At 41.2% G+C, this 16,681-nt stretch overlaps 1 protein-coding gene across 2 annotated transcripts in view; it reads left to right on the forward strand.

Moving 5' to 3' along the window:
- MYRIP (myosin VIIA and Rab interacting protein) overlaps nt 1–16,681 on the forward strand; it is a 1,334,264-nt gene that overhangs the window by 1,151,183 nt on the left and 166,400 nt on the right. For both annotated transcript variants that reach the window (XM_069211480.1, XM_069211479.1), the window contains exon 13: nt 13,925–14,086. In XM_069211480.1, coding sequence (XP_069067581.1) covers nt 13,925–14,086 — 162 coding nt within the window. The remainder of the gene's footprint in view (nt 1–13,924; nt 14,087–16,681) is intronic.

Raw genomic sequence — 16,681 nt, forward strand, 5'->3', positions numbered from 1 at the left:
ATTCTGGCCATACTAAATATGACCTTCATACTCCTTTCAGATCAGCAGCTACCACTGAAGCAATGTATGAGGGCAGCCCCAATGTTAGCCTATGAAGGGAGCAGGGCTCACAGCAGTGTAAAAACGAGTTTTACACTACCAGGACATGTAAACTACATATGTACATGTCCTGCATTTTGCCTATACAGCACCCTGCCCTATGGCTTACCTAGGGCATACCTTAGGGGAGTCATATATGTAGAAAAAGGGGAATTTTAGGCTTGGCAAGTACTTTTAAATGCCAAGTCGAATTGGCAGTGAAACTGCACACACGTGCCTTGCAATGGCATGCCTGAGACCAGGTTAAGGGGCTACTTAAGTGGGTGGCACAATCAGTGCTGCAGGCCCACTAGTAGCATTTAATCTACAGGCCCTGGGAACATATAGTGCACCCTACGAGGGACTTATAAGTAAATTAAATAGTCCAATTGGGTATGATCCAATGTTACCATGTTTAAAGGGAGAAAGCATATGCACTTTAGCACTGGTTAACAGTGGTAAAGTGTGCAGAGTCTTAAAACCAGCAAAAACAGTGTCTAAAAAAATGGAGGGAGGCAGGCAAAAAGTTAGGGGTGACCACCCTAAGGCTGTCAGGTCTAACAATCAGGCAATCTGTTTGAGCTGGATCCAGTGGGCATGAAAAGGGATGCCAAATGCCCATAAGACTGGATTCACTGGAGACTTAACCCTGACCTGCCCTGTAGATTTCATTAAAATGTCCTGTAAAACCCAGCTTCTCATCTCATCACAGTGGCCCTAAGCCACTCTTGCATCAGAGAAAGATTGGTACAGTTTTTAATTGGAATACAGTTCAATGAAAAAGAGAACAAAACATTAATCACAGGCACTGTGGGTGTTCTTTTGAGTGTTCTGAGTTGGCGCATATATTCCAAGCAGTAGAGCTGCTGATGTAACTCATTCTATAGCCTAGCTGCAGGTAAAGAAACAAATCATGATGAAACACCTGCTGCTTAGGGGACAAAAAGTGGGCATAAATAATGCGTATGGAGAGACCTTTTGGAGTGACTCTTATAAACACAGGAACTAAGATAAGATGAACCAATATAATATAAAAGATATGAATAGATCAAGATTGGGCGGGTGACCACCATATTTGGTCCATTTACCATGGAGAGGTATCAGTGGAGCATGTAGGAGCAAATGGTAGACATGCACAGGAGTTTTGAATGACCAGGAATGTTACTGCCATTGCTGTATCCGATCTTGTCTCTTACAAATGCATTAGACGCTAACAAAGAGTCCAAATAGCTTTCTAGACCTGTAACACAGTTTGATGTCTCATTGAGGCCAGATTTTATTAGACCTTTGAGTGGAAGTAGCATGTTTTCTGAGAAAAAAAATTATATTTTAGATTTTTAACAATGTGTCATGTAAATAAATTAATTTGTTGATGCGTGCCGATTAATTAAGCCTGGGGAATTCAGACTGACAGAAATGGAAGGTTCTCTTATACAAGTCATTAGCCAATTTATCATTAACATTAAGAAAAAAACTTGAGATATCTTGTTTAAAGAGTTATTCAATGGCCATAGTTATCATTTCAGAAAGCAAAAGTTAGTTAATTAAATAAAGTAACAAAATCAAATGATAAGGAACAAACAAAACAACTGACAACCATAAGTCTCCTGCATGAAAGACTTAAGAAATATAGGAAGTGAAGCAAAGCATCTGGCCTGCTAGAAAACTCACAAATTCATTAGCGTGACTGTATGTAAATGAGCTGTATTAACGTGTTACTATGCATAACAACCAATCAGACTATTGATTTGCATAACACAAAGCCATTGCCTATTTCGAAATTATTACGATTGGTTAATGTTAACACTGTTTACCTACAGCGAGGAAATAAAAAAAATTAAACACTGTACAATTTTGTAAAGTTACACTTTCTTCCTGTAGCAAAGCAGCTAGAAAAGTGTTATTTAACAAGTTCATTAAACTTATACTATATCTTGCATTTGAATTTATTTTGATTTTTTCTGAGCAATTTCTTCCTTTTTCAGGAATCAGATCATCTTTTTAGTAAATCTCTAACTAATATACGTATCCACAAAGCAACCTTTTCCCAAATCCCAGGCTCCTTCATAATGTGAATGTCATTCACAATATTAGTCAAATTATTAATACGTTAGTACTCTCACTGTTATCAGATATGTATGTGCAACAATGCATTTACAGTACACAGAAGACTCCCCCTTTTTAGCTGTAAGCATATCTAAAGGTAGGCAATTTTGAATCACCATTAAGTTGACTGCAAGCATTTCTTCATTATTCTTAACCAAAGCACCTGTTGTGTTACTTTCCAGGCGTTCTATCAAAGTAGGAATTGTTGTATCAAACACTTATAAGAGGAATTAAAACACCAACCACATCTCACCCTTGTTAAATTACTGTTTCTCTTTTCATTCTTCGATGACTCACATTATTTAAACTGCTGACATGATAGATTTTCAAGAAAAGAAAATCGGAATAACAAGAACCTTCACAACCTTGTGGAAGTGTAAAGTGGGGCATTTGTTAAAAAATATGATAAAGACTTTTAAATACAACATGAAGCACACCTTATAATGTAAAATGTATCCATAATATACATATATGCACACACACTAGAGGGGTAGGCACATACTCAAACTTGCTTGCCTCATGAATATTTCCTCCTCGTTATTTTCAAATTCTAAACTAGGATGGATTTGTGAAATTGTAATTGCATGCTCTTCTTTTAAATCTAAACTCCTTTCTCAAATCCACTTGTTTATGCTCCTCTTTATGGTCTCCAATAAACACATCCTCAGTGTTAATCACTCTACATGCATTCTTAATAGTAGTTCTCTCAATAGTAGTACTGTGAAACAATATAACACCTCTAGTTCTCAAGGTTCCTTCTAAGTTTATATTTTAGGTGTATGATCTATTGCAACATTAAGATCTATATTAGCTTTTTCTAAATAATTCTGATGCTCAATAAGACAGTATTAAACAGCACAAGATAATGCATAAAAACGGGGCAATTGAGGTTACAATGCACTCTGCAACAGTACTTGATAAACAAGCACTAGTGTGACAATCTTACAATGTATTATCTCTATAATTCTTCAACATATTTAGATAAAGATTTTCTTCAACTCCACCATCATAATAATTCCCATGTTCTAATCTTTGACTTTTAAAAGAATCATTTAAACATGCTAAATTTTTAATTGGGGTATTATTGCTTTTTTTCACTATTTTATGGGGTTTTTGACATTAGTAACACAGTATGTGAGTCAGCACATACCGACCTAATAAACATAGCAATACAGGCAGTAATCCCTCGACAACCCTTGCAATCATGGTATGCTTTTACAAATCAATCAGGAGATACAGGTTCCTTAGGTCATCAATCCTAAAACAGTTCACACAAAAAGCAAAATGAGCAGCAGTCGTACTTAGCACAACTAGAGGTAGAGAGACAAACCTTCCAATCCCTTGGCTCATTAGCCCTGCACACCCACTTCCCCAATATGATAAGACCTAGCATCTGGTAAGTATGAACCACAACCTCAATTCACACTCTGCTCCTTCATCATCTGAACATGTCAGTGCGGGTTGGGGAGGTTAGTACACATAAATGGGAATCACCATGTTAACAAGCAAGCTTTTCATTCCTGCATGCTGAGATTCACTTGGGGCACCTGTAAACCTTCCTAATCTTCTGCAGTGGGTCTCTTCGCAGTCCCCATGACTCCTCCTGACAACCCCACTACCTTGGCTTTACCCCAGTTGAGTGTTGCCAGGATTCAGTGCTCTATCCTGGGCAGTAATCTAGCTTTCCAATGCATAGAAATTAGTCTGTGAACCATGAGCAGTGCTAAGTCTCTAAAGCAGTTTGTAGCATCCTTTGTTTGCCTGTACCTATATACCCCCAGCATAGCACTCAGCATATTATATAGATCAGAGTGAGTTTGTCCATGACTTCTAGCCACAGTTCTCCATCTATCAGGCAATTCCAAAAGATATGCGCCATGTCTGCCCCAGTCTCTATACACCATGGGCAGATGGATGCGGATACAGTGGAGTTTCTCCAGAGTAATGTAAGCCCTGTGCAACAAGTGTATTGTATGTACTGGAATTGAGCATTAAGGGAGACCTTTTTCGGGTGTAGATGTCCCTGTCCCATGCCTTCTGTGTCCATTCCTATCATATGTCCCTCTCTTAGGCCCTTCAATGTATTACTAAGGGATCCTGTGATAAATGCTAAAGGACTCCATTCACCCATGTTATCATGTGACAACCTTCAACCACAGTTTCCATGGTGTGTATGGGGGGGGGGCTCATTAGGTTCCTTGTCAGTGATTTGCCACAGCCCATGACGGTCAGCCACCAGCAGGCCATAGGCCAGTAAGTACCCTGCTGGGAGGCCCTTGTCATCACTCAGCTGCTCAAAAGGGACTAATGCCCCATCCTGGGGCAAATCTACCAGTGTTCCCCACCCCAGCCCCCTCCCATGTCATCACACACTCCCCCCAAAGCTTTTCCCTAAATGGTCTGATAGAGCTTAAACTGATCCAAGGTGCATATTGCAGCATATGCAGCATGACACATAAAGCCCTCTGAAAATACACTACTGTGGGCCACTCCTAAAAGGCCACTAGCCTGCTTGGGGATCATCCTCTGTCAGAGGAAAGCTTCTTCTACTATTCGCTGCCCATGGGTCCCAATTCCTCTACATATGTTCCCTGCATCCAGCAAGTGGCCACTGCAATTATGCGGCCAAATAATAATGTTCGATATCAGGAATATCTAGGCCTCTGCTCTCCACCGCAAGCTGCCTTTTGAACAGTGCTACTCTATGCCTACCCTTATTCCACAGGAAGATCCCCAGCATTGTGTGTGGGGTACAAAAGGAGCTTCAAGGGACATTGACCAGGAGATTGTGGAAATAATGTCAGAGATGAGGAAGTGTCACCATTTTTGATAGGGACACTTTTCCTTGTACCAAGAGGGTGCAATCTACAGATGGAAGGAGACAGTGGTTGCCATCGATGAGATCATAGGTGGTGTAATAGATGTTTGTGCCTAAGTAACAAAAGATGTCTGATTCACAACTGAGGGAATGTGCATCAATCTCAAATTGGTGTGGCAAGCACTCCATGACGATCAGAAACCAACAAGTCTTCAACCAGTTCACCCCTAGTCATGAGGCGACGCAGAACACAATCAGTATATACGTTATCTCAGCAATGTCCTTCTGTATTTCCCTTACATAAATCAATACTTTGTCCACATATAGAAAGACTACTTGCATTGTCCCCTCCTATGGTATACCCCAGGCCTGACCTTCCTATGTCTCTGTGCCAATTATTCAATTTCCCAGACAAATAGAAGTGGAGAAAAAAGAAACCCCTGGCGTGTGCCTCTGTTGACCCGGATGGGGGCCCATATGCACTGCCCTGTCTTCGTGTGTGCCTTGGCTTCTGAATAAATGAGTCTTATGAGCCTCTGCAGTCTTCTGTCTATACCCATTGTGGTCAAAGTTGCAAACATGTACTCCCAGTCAATGGTGTCAAATGCTTTCTCCAAGTCCAGCTCCATTCATGCTGCATAGGGCCACCAAGCTGGTGCATTTTCCAACACTTGATAAAGTCAATGGATATTAAGTATTAAGTACTGTGTACTGTCTAGGTATGAATACATTTTGGTGCGGTGAACCAGGCGGGGAAGGTGTCTGAGGAGTCTCACTGCGATGATCTTGTTCAGTATTTTGTAGTCCGAACCTGGCATTGATAGGGGCAGACAGGACATCATCTCCAGGGAGTCCAGTGAAACCAGTACTGCCTCTCGAAGTGTAGGTGGCAGTTGCTCCGAAGCAAGAACAGCAGTTTAAAGTTCTAACAACTTTAGGACTATGGCAGCTTCATACGCTTTGTAAAACTGAACAAGTAACCCATCCAATCCCGGGGTCGTGTTTATAGGTGCTTCCCGGACAGCATCTCCGAATTCCTGCTCCATAAGGGAAATGTTGAGTTCTTCTCTCCCGATCAGCTCAATGACAGGCAGTGTTAATCATGCTGAGGAATTCTTGGATTTGGGACTTGACAGTCTACCGGGTGGGATCATAGAATGATCTGTAATGAGCGGTAAACAGAGTATGTTTATCAGTTTGGCTAGTGGTAAGTTGCGTCAGGGCTATTCAGATCAAGGTTATGAGAGTGGTCGCCACGGCACTTTTCAATAGCCATGCCAATAGTCTGCCTGGTTTGTCACCCTCACTAAGCACTTTAGATTGGTATGCTCTGTAGTCCAACCATCTCAGAGATTCAATAATGGAATAATGGGATGAAGCTCTTTTACTTCAGTCAAAACTGGCACCTCAGCAGGGTTGCCTAGTGATGCAGTCTCAAGGGTTCCCAACAAAGCCTCCATCTGGACCAAATCATAGTGCAGGGGAGCTCGCATGCCCATCATGGTGTTTATGCAATGGGCTCACAACACTACCTTAATGGCTTCCCATTCTGTCAATCCAGTGATGGTACAGCCCCAATTGTCTGTTAGGTAGTTTGACAGTGCAGTATCTGTTGAGCCCCAGAATACCGATCCTCCAAAGCAGTTGGCTGTAGTCGCCAGGTCAGCACTGGACCTGGCAACATATGCACCCATCTGGTCAATGTGGTGGAGGGGCAAGCCAAGAATGATTGTTGCACCACATTTGAAGCATAACCGCTTCCCAGTAATAGGGGGTCTGCTATCCAGTTGTCCTTCCACAAAGACATAACGCCCTTCAGGGTCTGTTTCTTTTACCATGCTCCTGAAGGGTGCTGAGGGATCCCCATATAAGGGCCCCTCGAGCAAACCCCAAATATGTGGTGCTATAACATTGCCCCCACCATCGTTTTTGCAAGTGTATGTCTTCCCATCTAGGTATGTGGGTTTCCTGACTGAATGCTCTCTGAGCCTCCTTCCATTTGAAATATTGTTGTACTGCACGTCTCTTGTGTGCTGTCCTCATTCCCCGGACACTCCACATTCTACTCATACTTGCCACTATCAAAAGAGGTCAGAGGGGTCTGAGATGCGCTCATGAGGCCCACTGATGCAGGGAGTTTACAGTGCTCTCAGCTGGTGTCTGTCAATTTGCATGGGTCAATAAAAACTAAAAGCAGAACTTCCAGCTCCCTACCCCAAGGTGGCAGAGCAACATCTAAGTGCTCAAACAAACGACAAACAAGCCCTCTTGTGGGGACCTCCAGTCTGTATGCTGCAGCACACAACAGTTCACCTGGAGAGTAAGGGGCAGTCCACCCACTACAATCAAAAAGAGGATATAACCCTTTTGAAATCAATCTCTGTATTGATGTTGGAAGCTATCCTGGCCAGCCCCACTGAGCTGTTCTCTCGATCATAGCATAACTACTATGTGCTCAGATGAAAGGGGACAGCCATGCATATCTAGTCTTAATTTAAGAGAGGGAGGCTGTCACACATGCCCAAAGCGCAAAAAGGGGAGAGGGACAACCATTTCAAGGGACCTGATGAAGACATAATATAGATGGAAAAGTACACTGGTCCAAAAGACGACAAACCTATTTGCTGTATAGGAAAACAAGGGTGAAAGTAGTCAGAGATACAATTGATATCAGGAGAGCCCTCAAGCACCCACTAGGGTGACAGGTTTCATCATTGGGCTATCTCCTCGTCAGACCGGTGCTGCAATGTCTGGCGGACCACCCACAAATTGGGATGGTACTTAACCGAAGGCAATTTGCCAGGTGGAGGTCTGGAATGAAAACTGACTAAAAAAATAGAGAAAGATGTGTGAGTGAAGGAGAGTGAGGATAAGATAAAATTGGCTCTGAGCCTAAAACATCACTTTAATGAATCAGACATAGAAGGAGTAACAAGTTCCATCTGATGAGAGATAGAATGTACTGTGACAGCTAGACGTTTACAGTAATCTAAGTATAGTTAATCAGTAAAGTTTATCTAACATGCTTATGGCACACCGAAGCCCCATAGCCCTTCCCATGAGAACTTCATGAGGACTCAATCCAGTTGACCTTTGAAGAGTGCATCTAATACTTAGCAATACTAGCGGAAGGGCATTCCAAGTCCAGGCACAGAATTGTGTCAGCTTGTTTTTCATTACACCAGTAAGTATTTCCCCTACTCCAAAGGCCACTGGATGATAACTATAATGGAACTTGTGATGTATATTTAGAGAAGCATACAAGAGACTCTCATGATTTAATTCATGAAATGTATTCCCTTATCTGATTTAATTGTAATTGACAATCTGAATCTTTAACTTAATTCCATAAGTAATAGTTTACAACTGTTAGTTCATCACACCTCCCTCATGAATATGCCTCGAATAATTTTGCCAATAAACAAACAATGACTAAGCTGTACTTTGATTTGTTGTAATGTGGCATCTCTACAAAATAAATAGCAGCCTTGTAAACTGACATGTGTTTTTCCTACAAGGCTCATGGCTGAACACCTTTCCTTTCCAGTATTGCTTTGTTGACATGCAATACATCTATGGCAGAAATCCTCTGTAACAGTTCTAAAATTAGAATTTAACCAAGCTTCCATTAAAAAAGCCTCACCGTCCCATCACATCCCATGTATTGTTCCATGATAAAACCTTGCCTTCTGTTATAGATATGAATCTGGTGAGATAAACCTTGCATTTTCTCAAATTGTTCCATTAAACCATTGAACTAGGCACAATCATTAGGTTGTGATCCATAACAATCAAATCACTCAGAAGAACTGGAATCAAAGTTGCAGCAACTAATTTCAAACAATTAAAAAGTGGTGACTGGATCTAATATTTTAGAACAATATGCAATTGGTCTTTTACAAGCAGCATGCTGTTGTACAAGAATGGATAACGAGCACTTTTGTTTTCCATGACAAAATAAATACAACTCTTTTGGTAATCAGACATTCCTACTGTGGGTACAGAGTACAAAGTGTGTCTTAACTCCAGGAAAGCTTTCATACATTTGTCAGTCCAAGGTACTGGATCCTTTATTTCACTCTGAGTCAGTTTGTAATATCTTTGTAATTAAGTAAAGTTGGGGATACACTGAAAACAGAAGCCAACCAATCCTAACCCCCCTCACTTCTATCTGTGCAATTTGTGGTTTAATTCTCAAAATCAGAGGTGCAAGCATTGAACACCTTCTTCGTTCCTTTCAGAATTTGATAAAATAACTTCTTAATGACAGTGCTGTAATTTCATAGGTGCAAACTTATGAATATTATCAACCAAATGATTCAATAATGCAATTGTGTCAAACTTACAGACTTCTTTTATTTTTGCTGCAGTCATCAAATCATCAATGTATTGCACCAAAACTGATCACAAGGCATTTCTAAAGACTTGAAATGTTTTGTAGGTGCTTGAAAGAATATTGAAGGACTTGAATCCTCCTGTCGGATCCATGTCCAAACCAGAACTAAATGTATAATTGTAAATGCAACAAGTTATTAAGGGCTACATGTATCAAACTTTGGTTTTGTGACTCACAATTTGCGAGTCACCAAACCATATGTTGCATAGTGTCAATGACACTATTTGCGAGGGGGTCGCAAATGCCCACCTCATGACTATTCTTGAGGTAGGTCGCAATTTGCGGCCCTCACAGCGATGGTGTCCTGCTGGAGACAGCAGACCACCACGTCTGTGACTGCTTTTAAATAAAGCAGGTTGTTTTCCTTAAAGGAAAACGAGATGCATTTCAAAAACAAAAAATGAAACGTTTTCATTTCATTTTTTCAGAGCAGGCAGTGGTCCATAGGACCACTGCCTGCTCTGAAAAAAATGTTTTTACTGACATTCACAAAGGGGAAGGGGTTAGCACCAGCTGGTGCTAACTGCGATTGTTTTGTGACCGCATTCACAGTCACAAAACAATCATACATGGGACTGTGAGTCGCAATTAGGAAGGGAACACCCCTTCCTAATTGCAACTCGCAATCCCTTTTTGCGATTCTGTAAATAGTTTACTGAATCGCAAAAATGGTTTGGTACATGTCAAAGTGCATTTTGCACGTCGCAAACAGCCTGATTCGTCGTTTGTGACGTGCAAAAGGCTATGTACATGTGGCCCTAAGTGTCCTAATGTAGAATAATAGAGAATAGAGAAAAATGTGGAATGCAAATCAGTCACTGCTGGATTCAGTACCACAGGTCTACTATTGCATGAATTTTTCTAAAATCTTAAACTAGTCTTCATTTACCTTCAGGATTGCAAAGTCCCATTATCAGCGAATTGCATGGGCTTCCAAATACCTCCTTCAAAATGCTCTGCTCTACCATCTTTTCAATCACACGTGCAACCCCTTCTTCAGCTTCAGGCGAAAGTCTCAACTGGAGAGTGCGTGGAAACTCTACATTTGATATCTTCATAATCTGAACTAGTTTTCTGTTTAATCCAACTTCAACATCTCTTTTTACTGTCTGTTGTAAATTTGGACGTATGTTCTCTTTTGTGAGAACTGGTAATATACCGCTTTTCACCTCTTGTGACTTAATTTTAAGTCCAGCATCAGGATCTTGTGTCTGAATGAAAATGCCAGCCGTGTATACAATAGATTACAGAATGTAGTTTACATATTAAATGATAAGCTAATAGATTTACTGAAAAAGTCCCACTAATTATAAATTTGAACCTATTTTTACTGAGACATTAACAGCCTACTAATTACTTGATTACTCACAATTCCTACCAATTGTCTTCTTTTCCAGAGGGCGATAGGTCAGGAACTTCCACTGGTCTAACTGGAACAGGTAGGCCCCAGTATCAGCCAAAGATGATATGAGTTGGCCCTTTACTTCTCCTTCTGTACAGACTGCACCAAGAATGCAACCCTCCTCCCCTCCTCTGTGACTGTCATTGTGTCTGACTCATTTCCTGAAGAATTCCAAGGGTAGCCACCAACTGTGGAAACTAATCACTGTTGTGTTTACTTGAGGTTGAGCTATACTTTGCTGAAATTGGATTTTTTAATGTAAATCCTACTGTACTATTCCGCAATTGTGGTTGCTGAACTAGAGCTGAAGCCATAGTTCTTTTGAACCATTTCTTATTCTGCATTGTGGCGGGGGATGTGGGACTATTCACTGTACAACTTAATTCTGTGTGATTGGATACATACATACTTTTGCATGCAATTCATCTGCGGTACCTTGTGAGATTCATTAACATATTGCTTCAAATTAAATGTAATTTGTTTCTTCTAATGACCTTCTTTACCACAAATATGGCACAAATCAGGTCTCATCATACCATTGTTTGCATTGTTATTACAACCCATGTTTCTACCATCTCTACCTATTGAAAAATCCTGACGCTGCACGCCACCTCCTTATTGTACCAATCCTTGCCTTCTGTGCAGAAAGAATTCAGTCTGTGCTAAAACCAATTTCTTCTTCAACATTCTTTTTTTCAGAGTCACAATAATCACTGCAATATTTGACATAGGCCAGAAATTCAGTCAGTGATTTGCTTACCAACACATCATACTCTGTTGAAGCTGCAAACTCAACTCCAGAGGCAAACACAACACAAAAGCTGAAACAAAATCCAATTGGTCTTCCTTCACTGAATGTCCCATTCCTATGTATTGCCTATAAATGAATCTCTCACAATATGCGTGAAATGACTTGTCTGCATTTTGTGCCGATCTCACGATTTGTTTTTGAACAATTACCTTATTTTACAGGAACCTTTCATCTCAAATGATGAATAACTGCAGGATATTTATCCACAATATTTTTAAAGGCTCAAAATTCAGACCACCTCTATGTGGTTCTTCATCTGGCAATTCACAATCAGTCTACAAATCCTACATTACTGTAATTGAAAACAATGCATCCAAAGCTGCCCATAATACGTGAGAGACAGTAGAAATTCTGTCTACTTCTGAGTACCATTTTGGAGGCTCATCCTTAAGCAATTAAAAATGTTTTGTGAATGTCCACAAATCCTGTCTGGGCCAAAGAACATGAATGTAAGTCATACCACTAATTCCTGGTACTTCTCTTAGTGAGAATTATCATTAAACAACATCACATTCAGATCATGCTTTCATTTTATTGTATGTCTAAGTGGTTTTGTAGTTCAAGAAAGTTATGCACACTGAAAAATATTTTGCCCTGTGGAAAAAAAGGTGAATTTAAAAATACGGTGAAATGTCATAATGCCTCTGCATTTCCACGCTGTCAAAGAACAAAATATTTTCAGGAGTGTATTTGGATACCGTGACTGCCATAAGATTGGTAGGAGTTACCTTGGAAAATTTGGTGAATTACCAAAATGAGTAAATCTACAACAAGGCAAGGTTGTACAACTATGGGAGCAGATTTACTCATTTTGCTAAGAAATTGTTCTTTTTGTGACTCCTATTCACTAAAAAAGTAGTAACTATGAACCCATAAAAATACACCTTTGTATGGATGCAGATGTGCTATTTTTTTGTATTCAGAAATATTTCCAAATGTATGCCTGAAAAGCTGCTAGAGACACAGGTTTGCATGTGTACTTCTAGGAATCTCATGGGTCTTTTCGATGAAGGCCTTTGTTTCTCCTTTGTGGGGTACTCCTTTAGTCCTTGGCTGAGGAAATCTCAAATCATTTCCAAGGTGTCAGAGATGGGTTTGAGAATATCCACAAATGTATGTTAGTAGTTTTTCCAAACAAAAATATTTAAAAACATGTTTGTGACTGTTTCAAAGGAAGTCAACAGAGGGCTTGGAACACCCACTATCAACCCCTTCACTGGGATTTACTAGTATGAGTGGAAAAGACCCACCTATGCATCCAGTTTTCAACAAGGTCTACAGGAATGGATTTCATCACCAGGAAAAATATTTCCCTAATGGCGAAGAGAAGAGCAGAAAGAATCCTCCCACATGTAATCCTACAGATTGTATGGTCTATTAGCAGTGCACAAAGAAAGGAGGAGCACTCATGGAAGTACATGACTTACATGAGTAATTTAGGGGACTTTATAACTCGCCAAAAGGTTCAAAGTTGTATACAGTACATACTTAATGGTTGGGTTCCATTTAAAGAAAGGAGGAACATCACACTATCAATCACAGAATTTTCAGTCATTCTAAAATACACTATTGCATAGTAAAGCAACACTGAGTTCATAAGATTCCCCTGAAAATTATAAGGTGGGGGCAAATTGATTTTGGTTTCGGTTTTGTGCTGGAAATCTGAATTGGGTGACATAACTGCAGAGGGAAATACAGTTCATGCCTGGTCACAGTATTACAGCCAGTTGATTTGGACTGGGGTGGACTGAATGTTTCATTCTGCCTGCGGAATTGGCAGAATTTTGGTCACTCCATATTACTCTTTAACACAGAGTTCTCGCAAGTTTTCTCCCATGAGGTACCATAAAATGTGAGCTGATGTGCGAGATCTGGTGTCCCCTAGTGTGATTTTCTAATATGGGCTGTTGTGGTCAAAGGGCTGACGCTGAAGTGGATTTTCTACTCCAGAGGCAGTAAAATCAATACAAATGGCCATGCACTCTTGCACTACGCATGGTGCCGGTTCCGCTGATTTTCAGCGCTGTTCTCATTGTCAGTACTAAAATTGGAGCACTAGCAGCATACTTTCCACCCGTTGGCAGAACTCCATAGAACCTCTTTAGGACCCGATTTTTACAAGCCATCTCAGAATGAGTTACGGTATTGTCAAAAGGGGTTGGTGAAATCATGGAGATTGGTGTAGGACAGCAGGAGCACTGATGGTTAAGTAGATTTAAATATTTACTCAAGAGAATGTCAGAAAGAATACTGCTCATAATTGATATTGTTTGCATAGCTTTAAAGTAATCCCCTTCTGTTGATGATTTCCAGGTTTACCTATCAGCAGGCAGTGTGTATGGGTTAGAAAGTCACCTGAGTGATTTAGAGGACTCTGCTCGCAGAATCAACAGTGTATCTACTGAATCTGAACTTGCTGAACTAGAAGACAAAGTGGCAACAGCAGCTGCTCAGGTACATCAGACCGAGCGCCAGGTGAGAAAATGTCCACTTGTACTTCACCTTCATTATATTAAGCATTATTTGTGATGTTTGTACCTCTGATTATTTTGCACATGTAAGACAGGGACATGGCAAACATGCTATCCCTCCCACCTGCCTCCCTCCAACCCCAAGAGTCTGTAAACAACATATTGATACAATAATGTCTAGTTATCATCACTGGTCATTTACGTTCTATCATAATACCTCAAGATCAAGCTACATGGACTACATTGTTGGGTGAGTTATAATATAATTTGCATCTAACTGCACCTTTCTACAACGACTCTTCATTTATATAGATCTCTTGAACAAAAATAAAACATTAAGTATATGTTAGAAATTAGGTTGTTGGGTGCCTGGGGTGTGATCCCTGGCCCAGCAGCAACCACAATCCTTGTCAGGGTAAGGCACAAGCAAACCCCAAATGAACATGCACTCACCCTGTTAGCTTGGCACACAGGATTAACTTAGAGGCAGTGTGTAAAGTATTTGTGTAACACTTCAAAAAGTAACACATTGAAAACACCACACAAAAAGGTTCCCATGCCATGTTACAAAACTACAGTTGAATTTAATAAAGAAAACAAGGGCAAAATGTCAAAAATCCAATCAGTACAACCAGAGATATTGAATTTAATGTTTTTACTAAAAATAACGCTAAGAGGTGTAAAGTGCCAGTTGTGGACATCTGATTGCGCCGGACCGGGACAAAGTCACAATTCCAGACTGATCGCAATGGAGTGCATGCCAGCTACAGGAACCTGCTGAACACAGTACCTTCATTCCTGGTTTGTGGAGCATTGTGTAGATCCACGTTGAAGATGTGTCATGCAGCTTCAGCAATGCATTAGTCTCGAGATGTGGTGAGTGCCTGCATCATCTTTGAGGATCCTGTCAACGGGGCTTGCAATGTGTAGTCCAGCGTCAAAGGTGCTAAGCATAGTCACTCAATGTGCCTGTTCTGAGGAGCTTGCGATGAGGTGTTTGGTGTCATCATCGAGGCTGTGGCAGTTCCAATGTGGCAATGGGCTGCGATGCCATGCGGGTCTTTGCAGTGGGTCCAGCCCATTGAGCAGCGCAATGCATCTGTTCTGCTTGGGACTGCACCATGCAACAGAGGAGAGGAATCGGTTCCGCTGGATCCAAAAGCTGGCAGAGCACCATTGACCCACTTCAAAGGGTCCAGGACTGGGGTAGCACCATATGGAGCAGGGTAGACTCACAACTGACAGAGTCCAGGTGTAGGAGCCAAGTTGTTGGAAATCTGTTATGTCCCTGAGGCTTCAAATCAGACGACCAGCCAACTAGCCCTTGGAGTCACTCTGGGTTCAAGAGATGCAGGTCCAGACCTTCTCACCCCGGCAGGAGGGAAGTAGGCAGCTGGTCAGCTCAGAAAAGCAGGAGTCCAGCAGATTGGCAGTCCTTCAGCAGCACAGCAGTCCTTCTTCCTGGAAGAGTATCCACAGGTCCAGAATTGTACTGGAGTGATGGTACATGAGGTCCTTCTTTTTTATAGAGTTGGGCCTTTGAAGTGGAGAGAAGCTTCCAGGGGCATTCCTTTGAAGTGCACAGATGCCCTGCCTTCACTGCCCTGGCTCCAGACGTACTACAGGGGTTATGCAACCCTTTGTATTGAGACTGGACACAGCCTATTCAGGTGTAAGTGAGGCTGATCCAAGTTCCTCCCTCTCATTCTGCTGTGATGGCCTATCCAGTCCCACCTAAGCTCCCTCTGTGTGTGGCTGTCTAGGAGGAATACATAAAGCCGAACTGCCAACAACACCACGTCGTGTGACCAGAGGTAGGCAGCAGGCACTAAACGGCTAAGTCATGAAAATGCATTTTGCAAAAAAGAGGCATATTTAGAATTGTAATTTAAAATCCGACTTCACCATCAATTGGAATTCTTAAATTAGGATTCCAGAGACACCAGCCATGAACCTGTTATCTCGCCCCATTTGGAAATTACACTTATAAAATGGAATTAGGCAACAACATTCTTATGCCATGGGAGAGATAGGCTTTACAGTAGTGAAAAACAAATTGAAGACTTTTTCACCACCGGGACATGTAAAACCTAAACATGCGTCCGGCTTTTTAAATACACTGCACTTTACCCTTGGGGATGTCCAGGGCCTACCTTAGGGGAGACCCATATGTATCCAAAAGGAAGGTTTGAGTCTGGAAAAGGTTTTAATTTGCCAGGTCTACATAGCAGTTTAAAACTGCACACATAGGCTCTGCAATGTCAGGCCTAAGGCAAGTTTAAAGGACAACTTAGGTGGGTGGCACAATCGGTGCTGCAGGTCCACTAGTGGCATTTAATTTACTGGCCCTGGGCACCTATAGTACCACTTTACTACAGAGTTATATGTAAATTAAATATGCCAGCTAGGTACACGTAAATTCTACCATGTTTTAAGGAGAGTGTACAAGCATTTTAACACTGGTTAGGAGTGGTATAGTGCACAAATTCCCAAAACAAATTCAGTACAGTGGAGGGTGACCCTTCAGAGAGGGCCAGGCTCAACAATATATATTGCATTTTTACCTCACACCTAACTATAATTGTAAACTTAGCTCAAA

Source organism: Pleurodeles waltl, chromosome 10 (assembly GCF_031143425.1).
Source record: "Pleurodeles waltl isolate 20211129_DDA chromosome 10, aPleWal1.hap1.20221129, whole genome shotgun sequence".
Classification (NCBI taxonomy): Eukaryota; Metazoa; Chordata; class Amphibia; order Caudata; family Salamandridae; genus Pleurodeles; species Pleurodeles waltl.